We start from the raw sequence: 27,617 nt of genomic DNA, 5'->3' as shown, positions 1-27,617 counted from the left end.
GAAACAGGAAGGCAGGATCATTATCTGTATGTGTTATTCTAAAATTTCTTTCCGTATATATATATATATATGTATAAGCACTTTGGAATGTGTGCAGGTTACATAGTCCACCTTTCAATGCGGAACTTCAGTGAAGAAAGGATCCCACAGTTTTGAAACACTTTTCATTTCAAGCATGCAAGCAGTACTGCACTTGGTGGATTAAAGATCGATTGATCTCAGCAAGCAAAGACCATTGTTAAGTTGGTCAGTTCTCCATTCTGGCTTTCTCTTTTTGCTACTAATAGAGAAAGAGAAAGTCTCACTCTGTATTGTCTAAGAATCTTGTATCTAGGGCTACAATTGTTGCAGATAAAACTCACTAGCTTTGGTTTCCATGTGTAATTACATTATAGTTGCTTCTCTTTGTCCTATGGTCACATTTGCAACAGGTAATTTCAGTATTAGTGGAAATACGGTAGTGATACATTGTAGTTAAGGAAGCACTTTTTCAATCTGTTGTTTCATCATTGCCTTTATTTTTTCCCTACAGGTTAACATATTTATGTTGATTGTTATGCACGCTGTAGTTATATTCCTATATATTATTTTGGGAAACTATATTAGCTCTAATAAATAAACTGTTGAGTTTTAAACTATAGTCTTTGTTCTACTTAATTTATTTGTATTAACTCTTTTTATATTACTGTAGGAGGAAACAGCCCCAGTGTTTTATTTTTATAATAAAATACTCTGAGAAAGAGTTATTATGGGTCCTGATACTGGAATGCAAACACCATTAAGGTTTGCACAGCAGTGGCTTTTAACACCATTTGAAGAGATTTTGGCTGCTGCAGTTTTTGTGCTAGTATTTCTGCTTCAAGATAAGAGAAACTGGACTTAATCCCACTTGGATCCTGGTAAATGCTTATGTTATTCATAAGTGTAGATTTAGAAGCATTTAACTATATTTTTAAGGTAAACATGTAGAGTCACATCTTGTTCACTTTGAAATTTTTAATTGTGATTTATTTTCTTGTGTCAGGTAGCCTGTAAGGTTTAGAGTGAAAAAATATAAGCAAAGGGCTGAGAATTGAACCAGTATTGACTCATCTTGACAATGGCAATTGGAATAGGGCTTGGAAGTGGTGTGTGGAGGAGAGAGGTGAGGGTGTTGATTAGATAGGAGAAGTGATAGAAAAGGAAGATGTGAACTTTATTGTTAAAATTTTCTCTATAAAAATACTAATTATTTTGAATGGTCATTTTGCTATTGTTTTGACTTTCCATTAGAAATGAATAAGATGACTGAGAAGTAGCCAGTTGTGGTGTGTTTTTGGATGCATAGGAATCATAGTGTGCAAGTCCTTGTTAGGAAATTTCCGTAAGTAACATGACACAGATAGGCTACAAATGAGGTGTGCGGTAGCAGTCTATTGTATTTAAGTTTCCTGCTCTGATTATGTAAGACTTTTATGTGAGAGTTGGCTAAACTCTTTCTGCAACATTCACTAGTACAGATTCAAGTATGTATTTGTGATCTAGAGGGATTGATGACAGTTTAATAATTGGATTTTTTTCACTCTGGAAAGGCATAATATATAGGACTGTAGTCAGCAACCATGAACTCATTAAGGATGTAGATAAATAGAGCAATGGATTAACGAAGTTTCAGTGTATCAGGAAATGAAATAGGGCTGGAAGCCAGTGGAGATTTCACTGAATTTCGAAAGAGACAAGTATCAAGACAAATGGAAGTTAACTTACCTGATTCATTTGAGATTTGCACTTTCATTTACTCTATGTAATTTTTACCTAAAAAAAGTTAATGCTGTAAATAGTAAAATAATAATTCTGGTTTCTACCTGCTGGATCTATGACTCTTCATTGTGCATTTCTTTCAGTTTTTTTCTGTATGTTTGAAAATGTTTGTAATGCAATGCTGGGAAAAAATGTAAAGCTACCTGGTAAGAAAACCCAGAATGGTCAGAAAAGTCCATAATGCCTGTTTAGATAATGACAGTTGAAAATGAAATTATTCAAAAAACATTTTGATAGTCATGGATTATATAAACAATGTCCCTATTCAGGTCCCCAGTGTTCTTCTGAACTTGTTGGAATCCTGGACTGGATAAACCTTGTGTTTGATCGAGCATGTCCAGTTTTAGTATACTTTTGATACAAAAGAAATTCTAGTATGCAAATATTTGGCAGAAAGTCTTATTAAGTCACATGATCTATTGCAAATCAGATGTACAGTGGAAATATTTTATGTTTAAGTTTCCTGTTTCTGGGCATACAGGACTTCTGTGTGAGGATTGGCTTAAATCTTGCCAAACCATTTGAGACTACAGATTGATGTATGTATTTGGGACCTAAACTAAAGCAGAGATAAGAACAAAGGAGAAAGTAGCCTTTAAGTGAAGATCATTGTCTTGGTCCAAAAGGTATCACTGACTGGATTAGTCCATGTCTCTCTAAGATGATGCAGTATATGTTTTTGGGAAACACACTTCTGTTTGTTCCCTACACCATGACACATCGATAATCATTTCTGGCCAGCAAAGAGAATTCCTTTCTTTCCTTAAATAAAGTGAAGATAAAGCAGATGAATTTACCATCTCTGAGGCAGGTGGATCACCACTGATCTGCCCATCTTCCCTCCTCTAATATCCACAAGGAAAAGGCTAAGGCTTGTTACATGGCCACAGATCAGGCTCTACCCCTTTATCACACTCACTTCTTCAGTCTTTCCCAGACTCAATATTAAAGGCCATTCATACAAGGCTATTAAATTTGGATACATAAAAATTTTGACTTTAAACTTTACTAACCAACATAACATATTGAATTTTACTCACCATAAATTTCCAATAGCTGGTAAATTAATGGTGTGTTTTGTTTTTCCTTTCTAAGTTTTAGATGAAGCACAGCCTTACTATATACTGATATCATAGTACTTGTCTTTTTGAACAATTTATATGGCTACTGTATTAATGTATTTTATTTATTCACATATTTTTTCTATCACTATCTTGAATGCTAAATGTGTTGATGCTAAAGCCTATTTATTAACAAGAATAAAATTACTGCCAGTTGGAAACTTACATGAGTTTTATAAGCATGAGAATTCTGGACTGATCTTTTATGACAATGATAAATGGTCACTGACCAGATCTCCACTGTAGACTCATTACTTTTCAACAGACTCATTACCATCAAATTCTTGATAGTGACTCAACTTTACAAATCTATAGCATTGTGCCACTGTGCACTCCCTAAAAATCCATTCCATGGTTAGACTGTTTTTCCAAGTTTAAGACTATGGAAATTGATTGCTTTTTCTGTAAGCTTATGTAATCGAGAAATATCTAGAACTGGAAAGTGTTGTAAGTGGTCATTCAGGTCAAACAATTGTTTCCTAATATAAATAACTCTTCTTTAACTGTCTAAAACAGGCAGCATCAGATCTTGTTGCAAAATATTTCTGGAGAACAATATTTATTCCATTTAAACTATGCCATATATGTCTCTAATCTTTCATTATGCCCAGTTACTAGTCTGATTTTCATAGTGGTTTTTAGACTTTTATTATGTAAACTTCACCTCCATAGAAATTAATCCCTCCTGGAAACATCCTTTGTATAGTATCTTCATATATGTATACAACTAAGTAACTGCATATAAGACAGCTATATTTTCTTTATATATTTTATCTATAGTGTACAGTTTAAACTCTTTTGATCTTATTTTAGAGCATCATTCTTTAAACTTTCCTGCTAAATATTAACAAGGAAGCCTAGAAATTCAGTAAAATCTCCTTCTTGAAATATCTTTGGGTTCTAAGTGATTTTTCTTTAAAACATAAAATATAACTTTTGCTCACTACTCCATACTGAATCTCTGCTTACTTTAAAACACCATATTTTGATTTATTCCTAAGACAGAACATTTCTACATGTCATATGTTCAGGTAGAATGGATTCTCAATAACTGGACTTTGAATTTACTCTGCAATGCTTTGAATTACTTGCCATGCTGCTGTGTCCTCTAGAGTACAGAGTGTCCACATTTGGGGAGCATGGCCTTAGTGGGTCATAGGTATACTCTAGTTATTGTGGTTGTCATTGTTTATCAAAAAATTGTTACCTGCATCCATTAAACATGTAGGTATCAAATTGAAGCACTCTTATTGAGGGTCTGGGCTTTGTCACATAGCATATTAGGATGTGCAACTGCTAAATACTCTATTGAAGATGGTGACTGAACCCAGGAAATGTGTCTATTGTGAAAGCTTGAAAGACAGGTGAATATACTAAGTTCAGTCTGTCACTCAAGAAAGTCAACTGGCCGGTTGTCCACATTTCTCATAGCATCCATTTATTTTGATAGATTCACCTAGGTACAAGATCTGTCACTCAAGTGTGGGGTACAGACACTTTGATGTTAATAATCACACTAAGCGGGTCCCTCTTTGAGGGCAGAATGACATTAACGAAGGAAACAGAGATGGGCAAAGAAACCACAGGGCTGAGGTTTAAGTTGATAAAGAAAAATGGTCTTGGCAGCCTTCAGGCTTCAGGTCATTCTGGTCAGGCCTTGCTGTCCCAGCTGACAGGCATTTCAGGGAAGCTAAAGGAACACAGAATTTTCTTGGACTCACAGAAAGGAAAATCATTTTTATAATTATAATATTCGATAGTCTGAGACAATATTTTCCTATACATTTATTTCTTCAATAGGGATTTATATATCTTGGAATTGAATTAGAATGGTCAAGATGTAGGAGGGCACTATGGGCATTTACCTTCTTCTTATTGCTGTGTAGGTTCTCTAGTTACATGAATGTAATCAGAGTATAGGCAGTGTCTTTCTCTGCAGATGGGACCTGTTCTGTTTCTTATGACTCAATTCTGACAAAGCACTGCTTCCTTATATTCCCAGATTCACTGTGGTACCACTAGGTGTACAGACAAGCTTCTGGTAAAAAAAGAAGAAAGGGAAATGTTCAGCTGTTCACAGACTGTGGAACTTAATAACATAGGGCAGCATTAAACTAGGTGTTTAATATGTGGGAAGATAGAATGAGGACTCAGAAATGATTTTTTAAAAGGAGAGAAAGAGGGATAGAGAGACTAAGAAGAAACAGTTATGCTAGATTCATGTATTCGGAGTGATCCTCTGAGAGTTCACGTTTCATCACTGAAATATAAATCAACATGAATGTCTGTAAATCTCTGTTCTTATGAAGGAACAAACTAAAGTTTTGAGAAGCTCTTTGTTTTAATTCCTATTGTCTTCCCCTGACAGGCAAATAAAAGAAAACAGATAAGCAATAAGCACTTTTCTAACATGAAAAACAGCGACAAAAGAAATGTATCTCTCCTTGGTAGAAAATATTTGCAAATTGTATATCTGATAAGGAGTTAATGTCTAAAATATATAAAGAACTCATACAACTCAATAACAAAAACAAACTGTAAATCAACAAATATCCAATTTAAAAAATAGGCAGAGGATCTTAGTAGACATTTTCCAAAGAAGACATACCTATGGTCAATAGGTACAGGAAAAGATGCTCAGCGTTACTAATAATTAGGGAAGTGCAAATCAAACCTGCAATTACATGTCACCTCCCACCTATCAAAATAGCTATTATCCAAAAGACAAGAATCAACGAGTATTGGTGAGGATGTGGATAAAAGTGAATCCTCTTACATTGCTGGTTGGAGTATAAATTGGTAAAAATATACATATTTCCAGTATGGAAAATAGTATGGAGGTCCTCCAAAAAATTAGAAATCAAACTATTATATGATACAACAATTATATGATGTGGATATATACCACACCTGGGTATATATTTAAAGAAATGAAACCAGGATCTCTAAGAGATACCTGCACTCCTATTTTCTATGAAACATTATCCACAATAGCCAAAGTATGGTAACAATCTAAGTGTCCATCTACAAATGGATAAAACAGATTCTATAATATTTTCAGGCATGACAAAGAAGGAACTCTCTCCATTTGTGACAATAAGGTGAATAAGTTATAGTTAACAGTATTGCTTTATATACTGGAAAGTTGCTAAGAAAGTATATCTTAAACGTTCTCACTACAAAAAATGAAATTATGTAAGTTGATGGAGATGTTAGTAACCCTGCTGTGGTGGTAGTTGTTTAACAGTATGTAAGTGTATCAAATCATCACTTTATACACCTTCATCTTACACAATGTTGTATGTCAATTATATCTCAATAAAGCTGAGAGGTGAGAAGGACATACATCTTTCTTGAAAAGGATGACATATAATCTCACCATTAGTGCACATTGTGTGGCATCATTCTCACCTTAGTCAATAAGTACTTACTGATTAAAGATATAGCTTAGTGGAGGAGACATATAAAACTGGACAATCAGATGCAGTTTGCTAAGTGCTGCCATGGGGATAAGGCAAGTTTCTGTAAATCGACTGGGGAGGGGCCTCATCAGCCTTTGGGCATCATTGAATCATTTTGAAGAGGCCCCAAAGGCCATTATGACATGTTGGGTCTATGAGGAAAATATCCTTCTGGTTTTAGCGATTTATTTATTTATTTATTTACCAAATTATACATTGAGATCCTACTTGGCCGCCTCAGGCTCTGTTAGCACTGTGGTTATAGTGAACTAAAGAAACAAGATTCAGCTCACATGGAATTTATTAACTGATAGGTGGACTGTGTATACTTTTGAATGAGATTTTGTAAATTTATGTCTGGAAGAATTATTATTGTTTTGTTTTGTTCTCTCTCCCTACCCAGTTCCAACCACCCTCCTCCTATTTTTTTTTGCTGTTTTAAGAAAGGGAGCTTCCAAAATAGTATTTGCAACCTTTCTTCTTTGAAGAACTGCTCTTAGACTTATATTCTCAAATCCCTTCTGAAAGTCTTAACAAAATGAAAAATGACTAGGTCCAGGTTGGTAAGCTTATCACTTATGACTATTAATATGGAATCTTTACATTAGTGTATTTTCTGAGGAAAGAGCTCATGAATGGTTTGAGACAACTATTAAACATTCCCTAATTCTCAGAATGCTTTTATTAGGCAAATAAATATCAACAGAAAATTTTTATTCTGTGGACAAAGCAGTAATGATTTTATGGGACAGAGCATCATGCAGTTGGTGCCTGGCATGTGGATTGCTACTCCCCATCCACTCCTTCCCCACTAAGACATAAAGTTGATAGAATTTTATTCCCTTCTCTTGAAAAATGAAAATATAGGATGGACAAAATAAAAGAAATTTTTAATTTTGATTTAACATGCCAATAATCTAATAGTTCAAGAGAAAAATGAACCTTTAGAGCAAACCTCTTTTGGAAGTGTGTGGGGATGGTCTATTTTTAACTGGCAGTACTGAGGGGACATTCTGAGAACTGCCACAGATACTGGCTACTGTAGTCACAAAGACTAGGGAAAAAGAAGATTCTCTTCAGCAGATGAATAGAAACATTGACTGGCTTTGAGGTGAGTAATTGCCTTACTCATCCAGACAAAAATTTCATCCAAAGAAATCCTCTTTTAAGCAGAGCACAAATGATGCATGATGCATATTTATGCAGATAAAGTATAACTTACCTTGGATTTATTTAATTATTCCTGGTCCATGGGGTTTCTGAAAAATGGCCAGGATGCTACCTTACTGCAGTTTTAAATGAAAGGTCCAAATCTCTGTTAATTTATTTTTCATTGCTTGGTGTGTATGGTTAGTTTGTATGTCCTAGTATCTGTTATAACTATCACAGAGTATTAGAGAATTTGAAACACACATACATTCTCAACATTTTTAATTAAAAGCAGAGAAAAAGTAATTTGTTCTTTCTTTCCTTTGTAAATATCTATATGATACTTAGTAACATTTTTAATGGAAAAAGTGATAAAAATAATTAAAAGCAAACTTAGTTCCTGTTCTGCCCATTTCATTAATTTCTGCTTTTTTTCTTTTGTAGACAAAAGTTGTAAAATTGATTTCTTAGCTATAGATGCCTCTTTATGATATTGAATTTCTCTGTGTGAAGGAACTAGAAGGATTCTCTTCTATACACATGCTATCTTTACACTTAAAGGCTATATACCTCCATTCCTCCTACTTGAAGGGCAGAGATGAAAATGTTTACAATGAAGTGAATGCTTAAGTTTCAAAGTTTATTACATTTTAATTTTTTCAGTTACTAAGTAACAGATGCTCAATAAATAAATGTGTGAAAAAAGTTATATTTTGTGTCTGTTTCTATTTTAATACTGGTTTTTAGTACCTGGAAAACTACAAGGCTTTTCTACTGGAAGGTGAATTCTTCCTAGACATTTCCTCTTGCAAGCCTTACTGAGGCATAAATGGCACTTGCTCCTGAGGTAGAAAGGGATTTCAAGGTCTGATCCCATGCTGAATTACTCAGAAGGTTTTTGGCTTTGGGGTGGTAGTGGTCTAAAAGTGCATTTAGTTAAAATAAGGAGATCTGGTGTATTACCAAAATTCCCAGGAGATGCTCAGTACTTCTAAAGGTCAATTGTGTTATGAAGAGCAAATTAACAGTGCTGGCTTTGAATTTAGCTTGAAGCTGGAGCAGAGCTGCTACTTTTCAAGCAGTAGTATTTTGCCAATGGCTTTACTATTTTCTTAACCTTTGTTTCAAATCTCATTTGACTCCTGGGCAATTGCATTCTTTAACTAACCACTAGAAAAGGAAACAAATTAAACACACCTTGTTCAACTTGAAGATATAAGGAAGAATTAGGTTTCCCTTAGCTATAAGGTGGTTGAAAAGAAAGGAGCGACACACAGCAGCAATTCACCGGAGAGTTCCGCTTTATTAGGGAAAGGTGCTGGGTTATATAGGAAGGGGTATGAATTGATTGAGGTGTCTTCTACGGGGCTGGTGGCTGTTGGCTAGGTGCTGGGATTGGGAGGGGAGCGAGAGGTGATTGGGCTTCAGGTGGCGCTGGCGGGAACCGAGGACCCCGAAGAGAAGCCGGAAGTTTGCCATCTTACTGGTGGGGGCCCTTCATTCCCCCCTTTCTCCTCTATGGGGTTGTGGACGTTGCTTTCTCTCTGGCTGCTTCCTGCTGAACAGGGGCGGAGAAGGGAGTGAGGGCTTGAGGATTGGGAGGAAAGGGTTTATAGGACTCCCCACAGTAAGGATGAGTAGATGTGGACTTCTTCAGGTTTGGAAATCAATGAAGGTTCCCTGTAACCATAGGTTGAAGACCTGTTGATTCCAATGGTGCCAAGCGGATATGGGTATCAGGAGCCAGGTGTCTGCAGCCATTGTTTCCAGGAACAGTTTCCAGTGGAGAGAGGGGTCCATCTCAGCATATGGTGAGGAGGTCACGTGAGGGTGAGGGATCTTCTGTGGCCAGAAGCTGGTAGTTCCTGAGTAAAAGCTGGTTGAAAGCTTGATTAGGGATTTTTCCGACTTGGGATTTGATGAACTTTATTATACAGGGTAAGAAGAGACAGGCGAGAAGAATGATTATTATGGGGCCTGCAATGGGCCAGAGCCAGGTGAGGAGGGGGTTTGTTAGTATTGAAGAGAATGGGTTGGAATTGGAAGCAGAATGGGACGAAGGTGGAGGAAGTGAGATGGGGGAGGAGATGGTGGGGAAGGAAGGGAGAAGGGCTGTTGTAGGAGAAGGGGAAGGGAGTGAACGGGAAGCTTCTGCAGGGGGCGATGGCTTGCAGGCTAGGAGCACTTGGGAGGGGGCGGGGAGAGGAGGAGGCGGAAAGCTTCGATATAGGGAATCTCCTTCCATTTTTTCAGGCGCTGGCAGTAGTTAAAGAGATTGCGAGTGATGTTAGGATCAAGAGTTCCCCCTGCGGGCCATTGGTTGTTATTGTCTAGGGGGTATGTCGGCCAATCTTGGGAGCAATATTTACGGAGAAGTTTTGGTTTTATATCAGGCATCAGGGAGAGGGTAGCCAGATGCTTAAGCAGGCATTCAAGAGGTGAACTTTCAGGGAGGGATGAGGAGGCTCCCATGGCTAAAGGACAGAGAAGGAGACAAACAGGGGAAGATGAACGGAGATCCTCGGACTGGAAGCAGACCACAAGGAGACAAAGGGCGTCCCCGATGATCCTTGGTGGTCTGTGGAAACTCGTATACGAGTTGGAATTTCTTAGGAAGTGTGGGTCGTCACCCAGACTTCCCTAAGAAGGCAGAGTGCCGGAGTTACGAGGTACCTAGCACTAGGCGTTTTCGGCAGACAGAATAGATTTTGGTGGACGGAACAGAAGGAGGAAGGGGCGGGGAAAGGGAGCGTTCTCATCCGCAAAGGAGTCACCTCGTTTATGGCTGTTGGGGGGGCGGGGGGCTGAGAGTCTGCTGCAGCCGTGAAGGCCTGAGGCGGGGAGAGTTCCCTCCTCATCCCCGAGCGTCAGGGCCTTGTCAGACGATCACTGTCAATGGCACTGCGATAGCTCGGGGAAGAGTGGCCCACTCCGGGGGGAAAACTTACCTAAAGGCCAGAGAGGAGTGGTGAGTGTGATGAGCCAGCGCTGGTAAAAGAGGACGAGGGCAAGCTGCTGCTGGTGTGGGGGGGAAGACAGGGCCCAGTTGGGGTGTCCCGTCTCCTGGGTTTCGGCACCAATGAAAGGAAAGGAGCGACACATAGCAGCAATTCACCGGAGAGTTCCGCTTTATTAGGGAAAGGTGCTGGGTTATATAGGAGGGGGCATGAATTGATTGAGGTGTCTTCTACGGGGCTGGTGGCTGTTGGCTAGGTGCTGGTATTGGGAGGGGAGCGAGAGGTGATTGGGCTTCAGGTGGCACCGGCGGGAACCGAGGACCCCAATGAGAAGCTGGAAGTTTGCCATCTTACTGGTGGGGGCCCTTCAGTGGTGGTGTCTGTCTTTTTACATTTGAGCTCTTCCTGATCTAAGTCTTCTTTAGTAAGGGGTCAAAAGTTAACCCCTTTTGAGTTGGTCTTTAGCATACCTAACATTTAGATGACCAGGATCTCTCTCTCTTCTTTGGATTTTTGTCACATTTAGCATCTTATATTAAAATGTTGCATTTTAAAAAATAGTTTTCTGTTTTTTTCTTTCCTAATGTTTAATGACATGTCAACTTTCTCAACTAGATTGCCGTTTTGCTGAGAGCAATGATCTCACCTGAGTTCTTCCTACTTCGCCAGTTAATACTCATGAACAATTACACATAATTTTTATATACTTCAATTATCAGAGACATGGTTTTAAAACTTAAATATATACGTAATAAACTCTTTGTGAACACTTTTCAATTGCATTATTTCTTGGAGGGCTCCCAAATACCATATGCAAGTTGGTAATATTGCCTCTCTTTTGTATGAGTAAAACCAAAGTTGTTTTACCTAGGAAGTTAAGAGGAAAAAGGAAGTTCATAAAGTCAGGATCCTCACCTGACCCTAAACTACTTGATGATGTAATTGGCCTCCTGCTGGGCTAAAGCTTCCACATCTGTAGGCAGTAAACTATTATTGAATGAGTCACTATAAAGAGCCTGCCCAATGCTCCTGATGGAGGTGGAGATAGAGCTAGATTACGGATTTGCAGACTGCTGGATGCACATGTGATTATTTTAGCTTGACCTACCACAATGAGAATAAAGCCAGGTATAAACCCTTTTATCCCAAGAATGGTCTGATGCCATTTCTTGGTCTCATCAAATCCATAGTGAACTGGCCTTGGGCTGAAACCCTCAGGCAAGACAGAGGTAGAAAGTGTGGATGAGTTTGTGGCTTGCTTGCTGCATCAGACAATGCTCAGTGGCATTGTTTGGGCATATACTGCTTTTCTATTGATGCCTAAGAAAATGAAAGCCTCATTTTAAATCACACTAATTATTATGTGTACTGTGCTAGGTTTACTATTTTATGTCTCCCAATGAATGTTCCACATTAGAATGGATCTTTTGTGGTTAAGTTAGTTTTATATCACACTTTGATATAAAATAAGTTTTAAATGAGTATTGAAAATTAACTGAAATTCTGAAATTAACTTAAAGGTAAAGTATTACAGAAAACCAGAAAAAAGTTTCTTAGTTTGTAACATTCATATATCACTAAATGTGGGTGAATATAGCATGTTACAGAAACTGCCGGGTGTTGCTATGCAAAGAGAAATGACAAGATTCTCTGCCCTATTCATAGGCAAGAGGTTAGCTTGTTAAAAATAGTAGATTATTTGGGAAGCCTTAGCAGATTATGTCTAAAATCAAACTCAAAACTGATTGTCTGGCATGTTAAGAATTCATGCTGCTAATCAACCCCAGACATTTATGGCTATTTGATCCAGTTTATAGATCATTGAGATTTTTTTAGTGTTCATTAAATGACCAACAGCTCCGGGATGAATCAACAGCTATACTCTTGGAATGTCTCTTCTCTAGATTTCAGATGAAGACAGCTAGTTCACCTCTAGTCTTCACAAAATACAGATACATCCCTCAAAATTAAAGATCTTATTTTTAATTCTTAGAGCATAGGCTGAGCATAGTGGTTTAGTTCAAATACTTTGTGAGTACTTGACATGTTTTATATTAGGTGTCGAGGACTCAAAGGTGAGTATGAAATCATCTCTGCCAATGTTGAACTCAGTTAAGACTAAAACTTGATTTGGTGAATGACAAATACAGAAGAAGATAAGAACAGTGACCATCATGTCTCAGGTGCCACTAGTTGGGTTTTAAGTATAATAGACTAAGTCAGTTGTATATGTAGCAGAACCAGTAAATAGATTAAAGGAGATTAAAATCCAGGTGTACTGACTCCAAAGCCACTAAACCATACTGCATCCACCCAATTCCTCTGAGTCTCTGAAGGATGATGTTAACAGTTCCAGAACTGTGTAACTGCAAGGACTAATCTCTATGGTCAACTTTATCATATATTAGCATGTACAGGAATCATCTGGAGAGTTTGTTAAAACAAAGATAATTGCTCAGTGGGTCCCCAGGTACTCAGTAATTCTGTGATGGGCTGAACAATTTGCATTCAGACAATTTCAGAAGTGACATTGACCATTCTTTGAATAGCACCGACCTAGGGGAATGTTTGTCAAACTTTAGCCCCTGGCAGAATCATCTTTAGAGCTTATTAAAATGAACTGTTGGACTTGCCCTCCCCATGGAGATTCAGAAGGTCTGGGATAGAGCTGAATTATTTTTATTTCAAACAAGCTTTCAGATGGTGCTCAGCTGCATCCAAAGGTCAGCTTTAGACTCTGTTGGGTCATGGCCTGCACTGAGCTAAGAAAATATCTAAACAGGTTAACAGAAGTATCCTACTTAGAATCCCAATTTCAAAAGGTATAAAACTTTTAATTAAAATATGTATTGTACTTAACATAGAATTCTCTCATCAGAGAAGCAAAAAAGTGTGACAAACTGAATGGCATGAATCTAATGGGCAATTTTAAGGAGTGAGCACTGTAAGTAGCAATAATTATGATACATAAAGATTTTACCCATGCAGAGGGAGATAGGTTTCTTAAAGGGTATAGTGATACCTTTATAGTAGCTGTCTACTTCTTAGAGATCAATTTTTTAATAGCTTGTCTATGCTATGCATTATTTTCTTAACATTAGCATATAAAATAGCTAGACATCTGAATGATTTAAAAAGTGGTCTTGGTTGATAATACTAAAAAAAAAAGTGTTCACATAGAGAGCAAAGGTGGGCTACCGCCATGGCCTGGGAAACTTTAGCCTAAGAAGAAACTAGTAAAGACCATGGACAAGTGGCTAGCCATAGAGGATGGAAAATACAGGAGAATATGGTGTTACAGGAACCCAGAAAAGACTTTCTTGGAGGATTGAGTGGTTAATGGATTAGAATACTGCAAGAAGTCATCAAGATAATAGAAAAATTGACTCTTTGACACCATAGAGATCATGAAGACATCTCATTGGAATGTTGTGTAAAATTCCCATCATCCTTCCTTACAGAACAAATGTGTAATGAGAAAGTAGAGATCAAAATACAAGCAATTCTGTCTATATGTATGCATGCAATGTTCTTTGAAATACAGTTTTCTTTCTCAATTTTCTTATTAATACCACATTTCTTTGCTTACCACAGATTTATATTATATTATGAAAGCTGGTGTTCATCATTATTTTTCTATTTTCAAAGTTACTCTAATTTCATGATTATTTTTCATATGAAAATTTTGAGACCATTTTATCAGTTTAAGAAGAAAGTTCTATTAGAATTTTCATTGGAATTTCTTCAACCTTTGAGTTATTCTAGGAAAATGGACACATTTACTGTATTGAATCTTTTTTCAAGAGTTCAGAGATTCCCTACATCCAAGAGATCTTACAAATCTTCGAGTAAAAATTTGTGGTTTTCTTTCTTGGGACACTAAAAATTTCTAAAGTCAATGAATATATCTGCTATTACTGTGAATTCTGCTATTTTGTATATTTTTAGAATTATAGCTAAATGTGCATAATACAGAGTTCATTAACAATTTTAAATGTATAGCTCTGTGGCCTAAAGTATATTCACATTATTTTGCAACCATCACCACCAATCCATCTCCACAACTTTTTCTTCTTCTCAAATGGAACCTCTACTTATATTAAACAATAAATCCTTATTTCCTCCTCTCCCCATTCCCTGCCAGCCACCAATCTAATTTGTCTCTCTATGAATTGGTCTCTTCTGGGTAACTTATGTAAGTACTTGTGTATGTATAATCATACATATTTGCCTTTTGTGACTAACTTACTTCGCTCAGCATACATTTAAACATTTCACTTTCAGGGTTCATCTATTTATAGCATATTCCTGTCTTTAAGAATGACTAATATTCCATTGTATGTATGTATGTAACCCATTTTGTTGATCCATTCATCCATTGAGGATAGTTGGGTTGCTTCCTCCTTTTGACTATTGTGAATAATGCCGAATTGAACATGATCATACAGATATCTGTTTGAATTCCTGCTTTCAGACTTATTAGGGGAATATAATTGTAGAATTATATGGTAATTCTACTTTTAATAGGTTTTTGAAAAATTGCCACACCATTTTCCATAGCAGCCGCACCATTTGCATTCCTGCCAATGTTACTATACAGGACTCTAATTTCTTTACATTCTTGCCAATATTTGTTGCTTTCTGTTTTCCTGGTAATGGCCATCCATATTTGTGTGAAGTGGTGTGTTTTTGTTTTTGTTTTCATTTCCTTAATGACTAGTGATGTGGACCCTCTTTCCATAAGTTTATGGGCATTTGTAGATCTTCTTTTGGAGAAATGTCTATTCAAATCTGCTGCCTTTTTTCCTCCCACTCTGTCACATCCTTCTTTGTCTCTTGCAACTGTTTTGACCCAAAGGATGTGTTATGTTATCTGACATTATAGCCCCCCTGCCCCCAGCTTTGTTTTTGGTTACTGTTTGCATGGGATGTCTTTTCCATCCTTTCACTTTCATCCTATGTGAGTCCTCAGATCTAAAGTGATTCTCATGTAAATAGCTTCTAGTTGAAATATGGTTTTTTGACCCAATTTGACATTCTGTGTGATTGGGGAAGTCAATCCATATATTTTTAAAATATTACTTATAGGGAAGTACCTACTATTGTTATTTTATTTGTTGTCTATATGTCTTCTAGTTTTTTTCCCTTATTTCCTCTCTTACTGCCTTTCTTTGTGTTTAGTTGATTGTGTGTGTGTGTGTATGTGTGTGTGACACATTTGATCCCCTTCTCTTTTCCTTTTGTGTATATTTGAAGACTTTTTTGTAGTTAACCTGGGGATTACACATAGAATCCAAAAGTTATAATCTATTTTAAACCAATGCAAACATGTTATCAAGTGATTACAAATCTCTATTTGCAGCGCCATCATTCCTACTTTATGATAGTTGTATCATAAATTATTGTCTACTCACTAACATAGACTTATAATTATTTTCCATGTTTTTGTTTTATAAATCATAAAGGAAAAATGTGGAGTTAGAAGTCAACATTTCAGTGATGCTTGTTTGTATATTTGTCCTCATATTTACCACCATAGGAGAATTTTGTATTTTCATATGTCTTCAAATTATTGTCTAGCATTTTTTTTCAACTTGAATGACTCCCTATAGCATTTCTTGTAGGGCAAATCTAAGTGACATTGAGCTCCCTCATGCTTGTTATTCTGGGAATGTTTTAATTTCTTCCTCTTTCTTGAAGGAAAATTTTGCTTGACATAGTATTATTGGTTGATAGGTTTTTCTCATAGCAGTGATTATATATTATCCTACTGCCTCTGGACTGCAAACTTTCTGCTGAGAAACCCATTGATAATCTTATTGTGGATACTTGCAAGCAATGAGTCACTTTTATCTTTTTCCTTTCAAGGTTCTCTCTTTGTCTTTAACTTTTACTAATTTGATATTTGTCTATGTGTGGGTCTCTGTGTGTTTATTCTGATTGGAGTTCATTGACCTTCTTGTGTTTTTATATCCATGTCTTTTCTCAAATTAGGAAAGTTTTCATCATCATTTCTTCATATAAACTTTTTGATCTTTTCTTGCTCTCTCTCTTCTCCTTCCAGGACTTCCATAATGTGCATAATGATTCTACGATAGATTTAAGTCCCTTAGGTTCGGTTCACTTTTCTTCTAGATTGTTATACTAGAAATATAAAACTATTGCTACATAACATATTGATGATAGCTGTCATCTTTGTTTCCCTCATTTAATGATCGTCCATCTAGTAGTATGTTACCAGCAGTCATAATTGTTGGGGAATGATAAATGTCAAATTACAATTGAGATAATTGCCAGTTATTTTATGAACAAATTAATGGTTAACAAATAAAACCAAACAAAAATAAAAAAAAAAAGCGAAGAGCCATAGAAGACTAGCTTTGCATTTCTAACAAGCTCTCAGGTAATGCTGAGCCTTCTGTCTATAGCTCTTACTGTGAGTGGCACTGATTCAGCATTGCCTCATGTACATTGACAGCACAAAGCTATAACAAATGTAGCTTTGAAAAATGTATAACTTGTAATCATATACAAAAAATATGCAATTTACTTTGCATATGAGTTGCATGATAAACAAGGAAATGTGAATGGCCATGAGGATAATAGGCAAATTTTAAGAAGTAGTAGACATTATAAGTATTAACTGTAAATAAAATGTAAGAAATAATCTCTATAATTATGTTTTCTTTATTGATAATGTATATATTGTAGGGAACTATGATTATATCTCATAATGGTCAATATTTCATAGTTATAATTATTTTTATTAAACTGCATTTAATTCACTAACTTATTTAGTGTATTTGCATTAATTTTTTTATTTAAATTGTATTTAGAATTTCTTATGTGGTGTATTTTTCTGACATACTATCAAGACAACATGACCTTAATAAATATTTGGACTTTTTCCTTCTTTCTATATACTTTAAAGTAGTTTGAATGGTATAGGACTTACTTGTTTATTGAAGGCAAAATCTGTGGTTTTGTACCTTTTGGGAGAACCTTGAAAAACATGCTAATTTCTTTTATGTTTATTGGTCTTTTCCAGGTGTAAATTTTGTCAATTATTTTTGCTAGAAAGAAAAAGTGCACACTTTGTTGAGCTTTCTAAATATCCAAATATTTTTATACATGCTTTCCACTCACTTAAAAAAAAATCTGATTCCGTTTTGACAAAGATTTTGTGCAGTTATGTAACCCCACCATACCCTATTTAAGGAAATGCTGATTGGGTGTTCAAAGCAGATGTTTTTATATCAATGAGGAAATTAGTATCTTCTCCCTCATTTACCATAGAAAAATTTTATGATTTCCGTTTTACCTTATTTACATAACCAAAGCTGGCTAAACATTTCTTAGGAATGATATAAACTATTTTTCATCAATTTGGAATTTTTCCCAGGTGTTTTTAAAACTCTTAACTCTAAAATGCTGTTTTCTAATATTATGAAACAATATAGAACATTAAAAAGTATTTTAAAGATATTTCCCAGTTATTCAATGTAAATGCCCTTGGACTGTTTCTGACCTATTTCATCATTGAAATTACTCACAGTTAAGAATATTAACAGCATAAGTAAAGTAAAATCATTAATGTAAAAAAAATAAATTCAATGTTTTGAGCTATTTGACAGAAAATGTACTAATGGTATGTGTTAACCAATTTTTTTTATTTTTTATTTATGGAACTTACTGAATTTATTTCAGAAAACATTAACAGCCTGTTTTTGTGACAACTTTAGCACATCAGAAGGATTTTGAAACAATAAAATAAGTATAGGTAGGGGATAATAGAAAAGAGTTGAGTTTTTGAATACTTGATATGATTGTGTTGAGAACCAAACTAGGAATTGATGTATTAAATGCTAATACTCTAAGCCTGTAAATCTAAATTCACCTTTTCAAGTAGCAGTAAAGATATTTTAAAGAACCTTTCCTGTGGTTCCTAGAAAATAGAGTGGTTGAAGAAAATCTATTTTTATTAAAGTACATGCACATCCAATCTACAGACATATTTTCAACATCTTAGTGTTTTCCCTGTATCTTCTTCTATATGTTATTATGTTTTGAGAGTATTTTAGTATAGAAGGATCATTTTCTTCTCCTGTTGCCTCTAGAAGGGAGTAGATTGAAGCTTCCTAAGAGGAAGTACAAATGGAATATTCTAAATGAAAAAAATTTGTATTTGTGTATCCTTCACTCACTTCCTTTTTAAGACAGTAGGATCTGTTGGTTAGGCTTTTTTCCTTATTGTGCCAAATGAAATGACATATAAACCTTAAATGTTTTCTGCTTATTATTTCCAGCCTTTTTTTCATTGCACTTGAACTAATAAAAAATGCATTTTGAATTTAGGTAAACTATGTAGTGGACAGCATTATCTTACAAACTTAACTGTTCTCTGGGAGGTAATGAATAATTAGATTGGTTATAAATAGTTAGATTATAAATTTCATTTAGTTTCATCTATAGCACCAACATGTCTGTAGACAGTTACAGCATTGAATATCTTCTGGAATTGTATGGAGGTGTTTCAACTGATAACAGCCATCCCTTGAGGCACTGACTTAAAAGCAGCTCCATGCAGGAATTATTAAATATTTGTCTTTGTATCTTCAAACCTCTCCTGGGAGTATAATAGCTCAACATTGACTCTGTTCTGCCTCTGATGACCATGGTGCAAGCTCCTTACATGTTCCATCTCAGACTGCTACCCGTACTGTACCTCTTCTGTGGGACTGGCATGTGTAGTGGATTGCTTTCAGGTGATGGCTGGTAGGAAGTCTTTGAAAAGCAAAGCCAATTAGGATCACTTCCCACAAAAGGAAAAATTATTAAGGTTGTTGAAAAGGATAGATTGAAGATTGGCAGCTGTATTTTGGAATCCAAGCATCAGATTAATGATGCTGCACATAATTGCAGTCAAATTAATCTTTAGCAAGTAGATACATTTTAAAAGTTTGTTATTAATGTGTATTTAACGAGTGGCATTGTATTTATATACCCTTTGGGTTTCCATTGTACCACTTAATTAATAAGGCAATTATTTCTAAGCATCAAGAGAACCAGAGATTGCTAAGCAGTCTAAGGAATCTAAAGATTTTTAAGATGTGATTCTTATTTTAAGGGATATCATGGCTCTTTGTATATGGCTCTAAGCATTGCCATCACAACCATCACCACCAGCACCACTACCACCACCATCATCATCACTGCTATCACTCATTCATTCATTTTTTGGTTATCTGTTGCACACCTAGTATTTCCCAAACTAGGGAGGTAGCAGAGAACAAGATGAACTGGTCACTGACATCATGAATTTCTAGTCTAGACTTCTGAGACAGATAAAATGAACATTTAAACAGCTTAATCTATGTTATTAAACAGCATAACACATAACTATGGATAGATGATTAAATATAACATGACATGTGATATACCTACTATGATAATGTATAAAGAAAAATAAAGTGATTGAAGGGATAGAAGGGGATATAGAATGTCACTTTAGAGAGGGTGGTCAGGGAGGGTTCCTGAGGAAGGAGCATTTGAGATAAGAATTGGATGATGAGAAAGAGATATGGGCAAGTGTATGGAGGAAGAACATTCCAAGCAGCTCACTTAGTGTGAACTTTGCTATTGTACATTTAAGTAAAAGTTTTGTTTGAATTACTTGTTTTAATCATCACTTCATTTAAAAATAATAATCATTATTCTAGTTGTTCAAGTGAAAAAACATCTGAAACTTAGAAAAATGTAGAGGCATCTTTGCAATCTCATAATTATTAAGCAGAGAGTTGCATTCAACCCATTGATACTGTGTATTTCAGGAAGGAGAATCATATATAGTTTGCAAGAATGAGGGAAATCCTGAGAGAAGAGACATTAGAGCAGGATGTTGAATGGTTGATAGCATTTATAATTGAATGCATATGAAAGGGATTGGATGGAGAAGAATTGGGAATTGAATACTGATGTGTGAATTGAAGCCTCCGAGGCATATGTAGGACATGGGGATCAGAACGGTATGGATATTGTTCTTTCTCAAAAGGGACCAAGCTGGATGAGAGAACTGCAGCTTGGCTATATACAATTGTTATTCTAGATTCTACACTGCCTTTGATTCTTTAGATAGTGTAGGTGCATCAAAGGACTTTGTGGAGTAAGTAACAGAAAGTAAAACTGTGGTTTAGAAATAGTGCAGTAACAGAATGTAAGGTGGATGGAAAAGGGAGAATTGCAGTAAGAGCTCAGGAAACCTGCATTTCCTAATCAGGACCTTGTAGATGTGTGGGGCATTTATGAGTCAGTGTAGGAGCCACACATTCTTTTATGCACCACTTTATGAATGGAAAAATACTTTTTACTCAAACATGTTCTACCATTTTTAAAATAGCACTTTTTCCCAGTATTCCTTGACAAGGAAAACATGAGTTTATTTGAAAACATTACAGAATTCAGGATCACTTTTATATAATTGTGAATTTTCTCAAATAAAATGTTCTAAAGTGCACTATTCTTATGTAGAGGCCTGAATTATGTCCCGATTCATTGATTTATTCACTGATTCATGCATTTATTCTAGGAATATATATATTCTTAGAACAGCATATTATGGTAGTTAAGAGGGTGGTTTCTGAAGCAAGGTTTTATGGACGGGACTCTCAGATCTTCCATTTATCAACAGTCAGATTTTTTTTATTAATCTCTCTAAATCTCATTTTTTGTATCTGCAAATTTGTCAGAAAACAGTAGTAGTCTCACTGATTTTTATGAGGATTATATGAATATGGCTATAATAAGGTACTCAATATAATAACAAACAGTAAGATTTCTAAGCTGTTATTACTGTTAGAGAAAGTCTGGTAGACTACATGGTTGCATTATATTTAGAAACTGAAAAGCACACTCTGAATTCATTTCTCAAAGAACTCATTTTGAGTTCAAGTGATAGTGAATCAAGATTAAAATCAGAGGTTTAAAATTATGATTTACTCTTGATTCTTTTTCTGAACTGAGAAGTCAGTTATAATTGCTTATGTCTATTCTTTTTCCTTTTTCTTACACCATGGAGCAGTAACACATGGCTCACTTCCCTTTGCCTTAATAAGAACATATTTGTGATTCTGGGCCCAGGTACCCACTTCCTCTAGTTTGGTGCTCTTGTCATTCTCTCTTAGTTCTTGAGGTGAGTGTTTCACAGCTTTCTGACCATCGTAGCTGATTTAAGCATTGCCCTTTCTAATCTGTCACTCTGGCTACTGAGTAGTGTTGAAGTAGAGTCTAATATCGTGGAGAACCAACCCTCATACCACAGATTCTGAAGAAGAAACTCACCTAGAAACCTGCAATAACACTGCATTCCTGAGAAAGGTTTAGGGTCTTAAGAACAACTATTGCTCGTCTTAATGTTGTTAACTTTAAAGCTAATGATTTGAGGATCTGTTGTCTTTATTTATGTGGAAAATATGAATGGAAATGTGAACCAAAATGTGAAAAAGGTAGAGTTGGATAACAAGCATTAATAAAGAATGAAAAAGAGGTATGGAGTCATTTAAACGAAGGTGGAATTGGCCTCTGCTGGATTTGATTCATCAGAGTGAAAGACAAACTCAGTGGTTGGTCTGAGAAAGAGAAAAGCAAATAAGAACCAAATACCTCTGTGCACATTTTCTTCTTGCATTTTTATTTAGGTCCTAGTTCTTTCAATCTAAAGCGTTTATGGTAGAATTGAATGCAAACATCATTATGTGAAAATTTGCTTCAGTGTTTTGATCTGTGGGTCATAGGAACCCATTTATAATTTATTAAATGTTTGCTATTCTATTTATGATTGTTTAAATCAGGACTGCTTCATGACTTCTTGGGTGATTTGTGCACACATAGTGAATGAACCAGATACCTTTATGTTCTGTTTAGTTTGTCCCCAAATCACTCGATTATTTATGAATAATGGAGGCTTCATTGGGAAGGGGCAAAAAAGTTGAGGGATGGGGTAGGAACACATAAATAAGAGGCTCAGTGTTATATAAACTTTATTGCAAAGAAAAGCTGGCATTCATTTCAAACCAGTGTAGTCTATGGTTTGCTTTGGTGAATTATGCTCACACATTTCTTGTAAACAGAGAACACAGATCATGTGAAAAATGGAAAGCTTTATTTTATGTATGGTGAGAGACGCTCAAGTTTATCCTTCCCCATCAATCTTATCTCTTGCCAATGTCATGCATACTGCCCAGGGAGAGGATGCCTTTAACATGTTGATCTATAAGCACTCATTTGATTTAGTTACTACATCATGCTGATTTTTATGAGTGGTGGGGGAAATGTTTAAAAAGGACCTATTGTGTTTACAAATGTGCACTGCCCTGCAGTGAGGAGCAATTTATATGATTTTCCCATCTCTAACCTTTTTTCCCCTTCTCTAGTTAGAGAAGTACTCTACAGGGCTTTGGAGATATTTGTATTTAAATCTTTACTGTAAGTTCCATTGTAACAAGAAAGAATGTAAATGGGCACACTTTATTTCCATAGTTATTTTGCAGAGTATTTTGGTTATCATCCTAGTGTTTATAGTTGATGCGTTTTAACACCATGTACATTTTGGTCAGCAGGCATAAAGCTTCGGCTGGTGTATCTCTTAGAAAAATAAGATTGCCCCCCAAAAGATAGTCATTTATAATATATTCACCTTTGAATAATTAAGAGAGCCACTGAAGAGGGAAAGGATTCTAATCAGCTTTCAAACTGTGATTGTGCCATGCACTGAATCATTCCTTTATGAACACATTTCTCTTGGAGCATGTATAATTATGAAACTTTTTTTTTTCTATCTCGGTAGGAACTTGGAAGTAACAGCCCTCCACAGAGAAACTGGAAGGGAATTGCTATTGCCCTGCTGGTGATTTTAGTTGTATGCTCACTCATCACTATGTCAGTCATCCTCTTAACCCCAGGTAATCAGTCTTTATTCCTCTTTTATGATGGTATTGTGGATGATAATTTCACATTCAAATGCCTTAAGAGGGTAGCCATATGTGGTATCTCAGAATGCATTAGCACTGGTTGGAAGAAAAAAATGCATACCAGACATTGTGCAAATGACACAGTAATTTTGTGGTTTAACTATATCATGCAAAATATTTTTGAGAGGCTGAAATAGAAAATATATACATAGAGAATGCCAAGGAAATCCTTGGTCTCCATTACTACTTAAGAGACTTATGTTTGTCAATTTTATAAATGCGGAGGCAATTTGACTTTTATTGTGGGTTGAAGATGAAGCAGTGGGGGCTGGAAGTTCCCAGGTGTAGATGATAGCCCCACTCTAAGGACAGTGGTGAGCAGTGATTTGAGAGACAAAAGAGGATTAGATCAAATGAGATTAGCTAAACTGCAAATGGTTTTTGCTCCTTTTCTTTTCTTTCCTTACAGTTTTTATATTCTGTTTCTTCTTGTCTGAAGAATTTCTCCGAAGTGCCCGATTTTCAATTGTGTTCTTTAAAGAGTTGAGTATGTAAATTATCAATAGGTTTAGTTCTTCTTTGGGGACTATTTAAATGCCCAGTTCTACTACTCTTTTAGTCAGAGCTAAACTTACATGGGAGACTGAGAAAGGCTGTTCAGTTTTTAACCTCCCTCAACTGTCTTCCAGGAACAAATACACGTGGCCTGAAACTACAGTTAACCCAGCTAACATTCTCAAAGACTGGATGCCCATATATGGCTCAGTATTACACAAAAAATAGTAATTTCTGGGATAGGATTGAGCTAGTCCAAGGGTCAACAGATACTATGAAGTTACAGCCTGTTGTTGAATGCTATGAATTTACACTTTAGCTCCTGTTCTGTTCTGGTTTTTTTCATGTAAAAGTATTTCCTCAGGTACAAAATATGATTAACAATAGCTCTCTTTCAGACTTATCCAGTTGACTAATTATGGTGACTAATTATACAAATGGCCATGTCAATTGATACAGTGTGAAACTTTGTGAAATACAAGTCTTTGTAAAAATATTGGCTTTGAAATGTTTGAATTGCCAAAAATACAGTTTGTAGTTGTTATTTAACATAGAAGGAGATTGAGAAAGAAATTAAGGGAGTCAGGAGGGAAAAAAGGGGAAAGAGAACTGGAAAAAAAAAAAGAGAAAAATTTTCCCATATAAGAACTGACCTATCTGGCATTCTCTTCAGGAACCCTCTCTTAACTGCTTCATTTGCACATCTGCAGTGAGGGTAACTGAGCCTTGGGATGATTCTAAATTGCTGCAGAATGCCAACAGTCTTTGTTAAAGGAAAGTGAGTTTATTTCAACATAGTGTTTCACTTAAATGTAAGGATTAAAACATAATTATTAAAAACTGAATGATGTGGTTTTACTGTCTTCACTTAGTGACTATTAATGAGATGAAGGAAATTGGTGCCTTGATGCCCATGTGCTTCTTGGCATCAAGAAAGAAAATATCTTTCTTCCATAGGATTCTAGTGTTGGATTCCCCTGAGGAAGGCGCCGCCCCAAATCACTCACCAAAGACGTTTCTTGATGCAACAAGCAAGAGGAATTTATTCGGAAGCCAACTAGTTGGGGTCCAAGTCAGCCTGTCGCAGCAGGTCTCAACGAGGACCCTGAGTACTTACAACTAAGTGGTTATATAGGATTTTCTGAGGCATTTAGCCCTAGAGATTTACCATGGTTACAGATTATGTTGTAGTAACAAGATAACAATACTACATAGCAAGATAACAATACTACAAAGGCAGTAATTTTTCAAACCTACGATTTCTGAGTTGGTGCCACGTCCTGGGGGTGTAGCAAGGTAGGGTCAGCTTTTATGTTTAACTAACCGAAAGGTTAGCGCTGCCAGCAGTCATGATCGATTAACTTGTTTTTCCAGAGGAGTTACCTGGTTTCAGTTGTTCCCTCTGAGTCATATATCAGAATGGCTTTTTGGGCTTCAAGATGGCTACTCTTAGGCTAACTTATTCCCCAGGGAGGTTGGGGTCCTACACTAGTATACTTCTGCCACTGATTCACTTTCTCAGATTTTCTTGCTGCTCTGAGGCAATAGTGATACTTTGGAGAATTTTGAGAGTTTGGTATAACAAAGACCCTATAGAGCTGGCCACTCACTAAATCAAACTTCCTCTACACAATCCTTTCTAAGTTGCGCAGTAAACAAATACAGTGATGCTGGGGCTATTGTTTGTGGAGTTGAAGAACGAACTTAGCAAACACCAAAGGTAGGAGAGCCAGGGAGAGGCTTTTATTGAAAGATACATGAGAGGACAGAGCTCCTGGCTCATGCCAGGAAGGGACAAGGGAGCTCCTGGGTGGTGCGTTGTCTAGGGGATTTATAGGTGGTTGAGAAAGAGCGATCTAGGGGATGTATACCTGCTAAGTGGTCCTAAAATGTCTATCTTTGAAAAAACATTAAGTTTCTTATTAGTCTTCCAGGTTATTTACAAGAATTTTACTGCTCTGATTTCCTCCCCAGGATAGGAGCTTCCTAGTCTGAGAGCATATCACTCAAGGCTGCCTACTTTGCTCCCAAGGTGGGCTGAGTTATTGTCTGTTTGTTAAGAAACTTACCTTGTGACTAATTGGGTTTTAAGATGCAGTCTTGTTTTTTAAGATAGAGTCCTTCCTGTTTTTACTATGTTGTTTTGGGCTTGCTTGCTACCTTGCCCAAGTTGCAACAAATCATTTGTTTAGGGCTGGAGGAAGAAAAGCAGCACCTGGATAAAGTTAGAAAAATAAGCTGGGCCCCTCAGCAGGCCAAAACAAATCTCACAATGGATTATCTTGCTTTGTTTTTTCCGGAGGCCCTCACCCCACTCTGTTTAAGCCTATGGTCCCTGTCTCATTGCATTCATTTTGTCATGCACTTATTCATTTAAAAAAAAGGGACTTGAGCAGGATACACCTTGGTTTGAGTTCTGGCTCTGTAACTGAGTATTTTTGTGAAGTTGGCAAGTTATTTAACCTTATCTGTTACTTCGCTCACCTGTATTATGGGCACAACAAACAGGGTTGACATACAGTGTTATTTTAAGGGATAAGTGAAATAATGTAGGTCAAGAGTTCGTACAGTGTCTAGCACTGGTGCTGTTGTATTGCTAATACTCAGTACTTACTGAGCACCAGGTATACTAGAGAGATGTATAAGAAAAAAAAAAGCCTCTCAGCAATATAGAAATCTGTGATTTCTATTTTAAATTATGATAGGTGGAAAAGGACTAAATATTTAATCTAGAGTCAGTCTTTCAATGTTTTGCAGTGGTTTTGGCAGGGATGTTATGAAGCAAGTAGAAGTCAGTATGCTGGTGTGGAAAAAGTATTGCTCTAGGAAGCAAGCAGTCATTCTGACTTCTACACTCTGTGTTTGGAAACTCAATGCCACCAGGGGCCTGGGAGGTTACATAAACTGAGGAAGTGTGCAAGTGTAATGACAGTGGTGAGGGATTTGCTTGAGTTATAAGCAAGCAAATAACATCCTAATAACATGGCCTTCATGGTAGACTCAAACCAAGCAGAGTGAAATAAAAGGCTAGAAGACTAATAGTTTGTCCCCCAAGACTCAAATCATAAGCATGGAAGCACTCTTAGAAGTCATGTAGTCTTGCCTCCCTCATGAAGCAAGAAAAAAAGTTTGTTTTACCTCTAGTTCTGCGGACTAGAATGTGCATCCAGACCATTAGTGCAGACTTTTGATTGAGCCCGCGTGTGCTCCCATGCGTGTCTGTGGTCAGCCTAGTGCTCTTGTTGCACCATGCCTTCTTATAACCCTCGGGCTTGCGATCCCTAAACTGTGCTGTAAAAGACCTCCAAGGAAAAAGCTCCAACCTCTTTTTCTTCCCTTTGTCCACTAATATGTCCTCAAGGCCCAGCTTTCTAGATGAAAACACTCAGACAGATGGAAGCTTTGAACAGTAAGGGGAATCCATGTCAGGAGGGGAAACTTCTGACCTTGAAATTATTCAACAAGATACTAGACCCCCATTAGGACAAAGTTTCAGCTGATTCTGGAATAATCCTTCCAATAAGGGTGGGGATCAGGAAACCATATGCCTTTTAATAGGTATACGATCTTAGAAAAATCACTTACCTATTTTGACATTTTGTTGAAGAA

At 36.4% G+C, this 27,617-nt stretch overlaps 1 protein-coding gene across 4 annotated transcripts in view; it reads left to right on the top strand.

Annotated features, from left to right (window-relative positions):
* Positions 1-27,617, top strand: part of DPP10 (dipeptidyl peptidase like 10) — a 1,476,327-nt gene that overhangs the window by 917,043 nt on the left and 531,667 nt on the right. For all 4 annotated transcript variants that reach the window (XM_073241336.1, XM_073241338.1, XM_037017060.2 and 1 more), the window contains exon 2: positions 23,330-23,444. In XM_073241336.1, the coding sequence (XP_073097437.1) occupies positions 23,330-23,444 (115 nt within the window). The remainder of the gene's footprint in view (positions 1-23,329; positions 23,445-27,617) is intronic.

The sequence above is a fragment of the Manis javanica genome, chromosome 7 (genome assembly GCF_040802235.1).
Source record: "Manis javanica isolate MJ-LG chromosome 7, MJ_LKY, whole genome shotgun sequence".
In the NCBI taxonomy this organism is placed as follows: domain Eukaryota; kingdom Metazoa; phylum Chordata; class Mammalia; order Pholidota; family Manidae; genus Manis; species Manis javanica.
The sequence above is the reverse complement of the archived record's forward strand: the minus strand, read 5'-3'. Positions and strand labels throughout refer to the sequence as shown.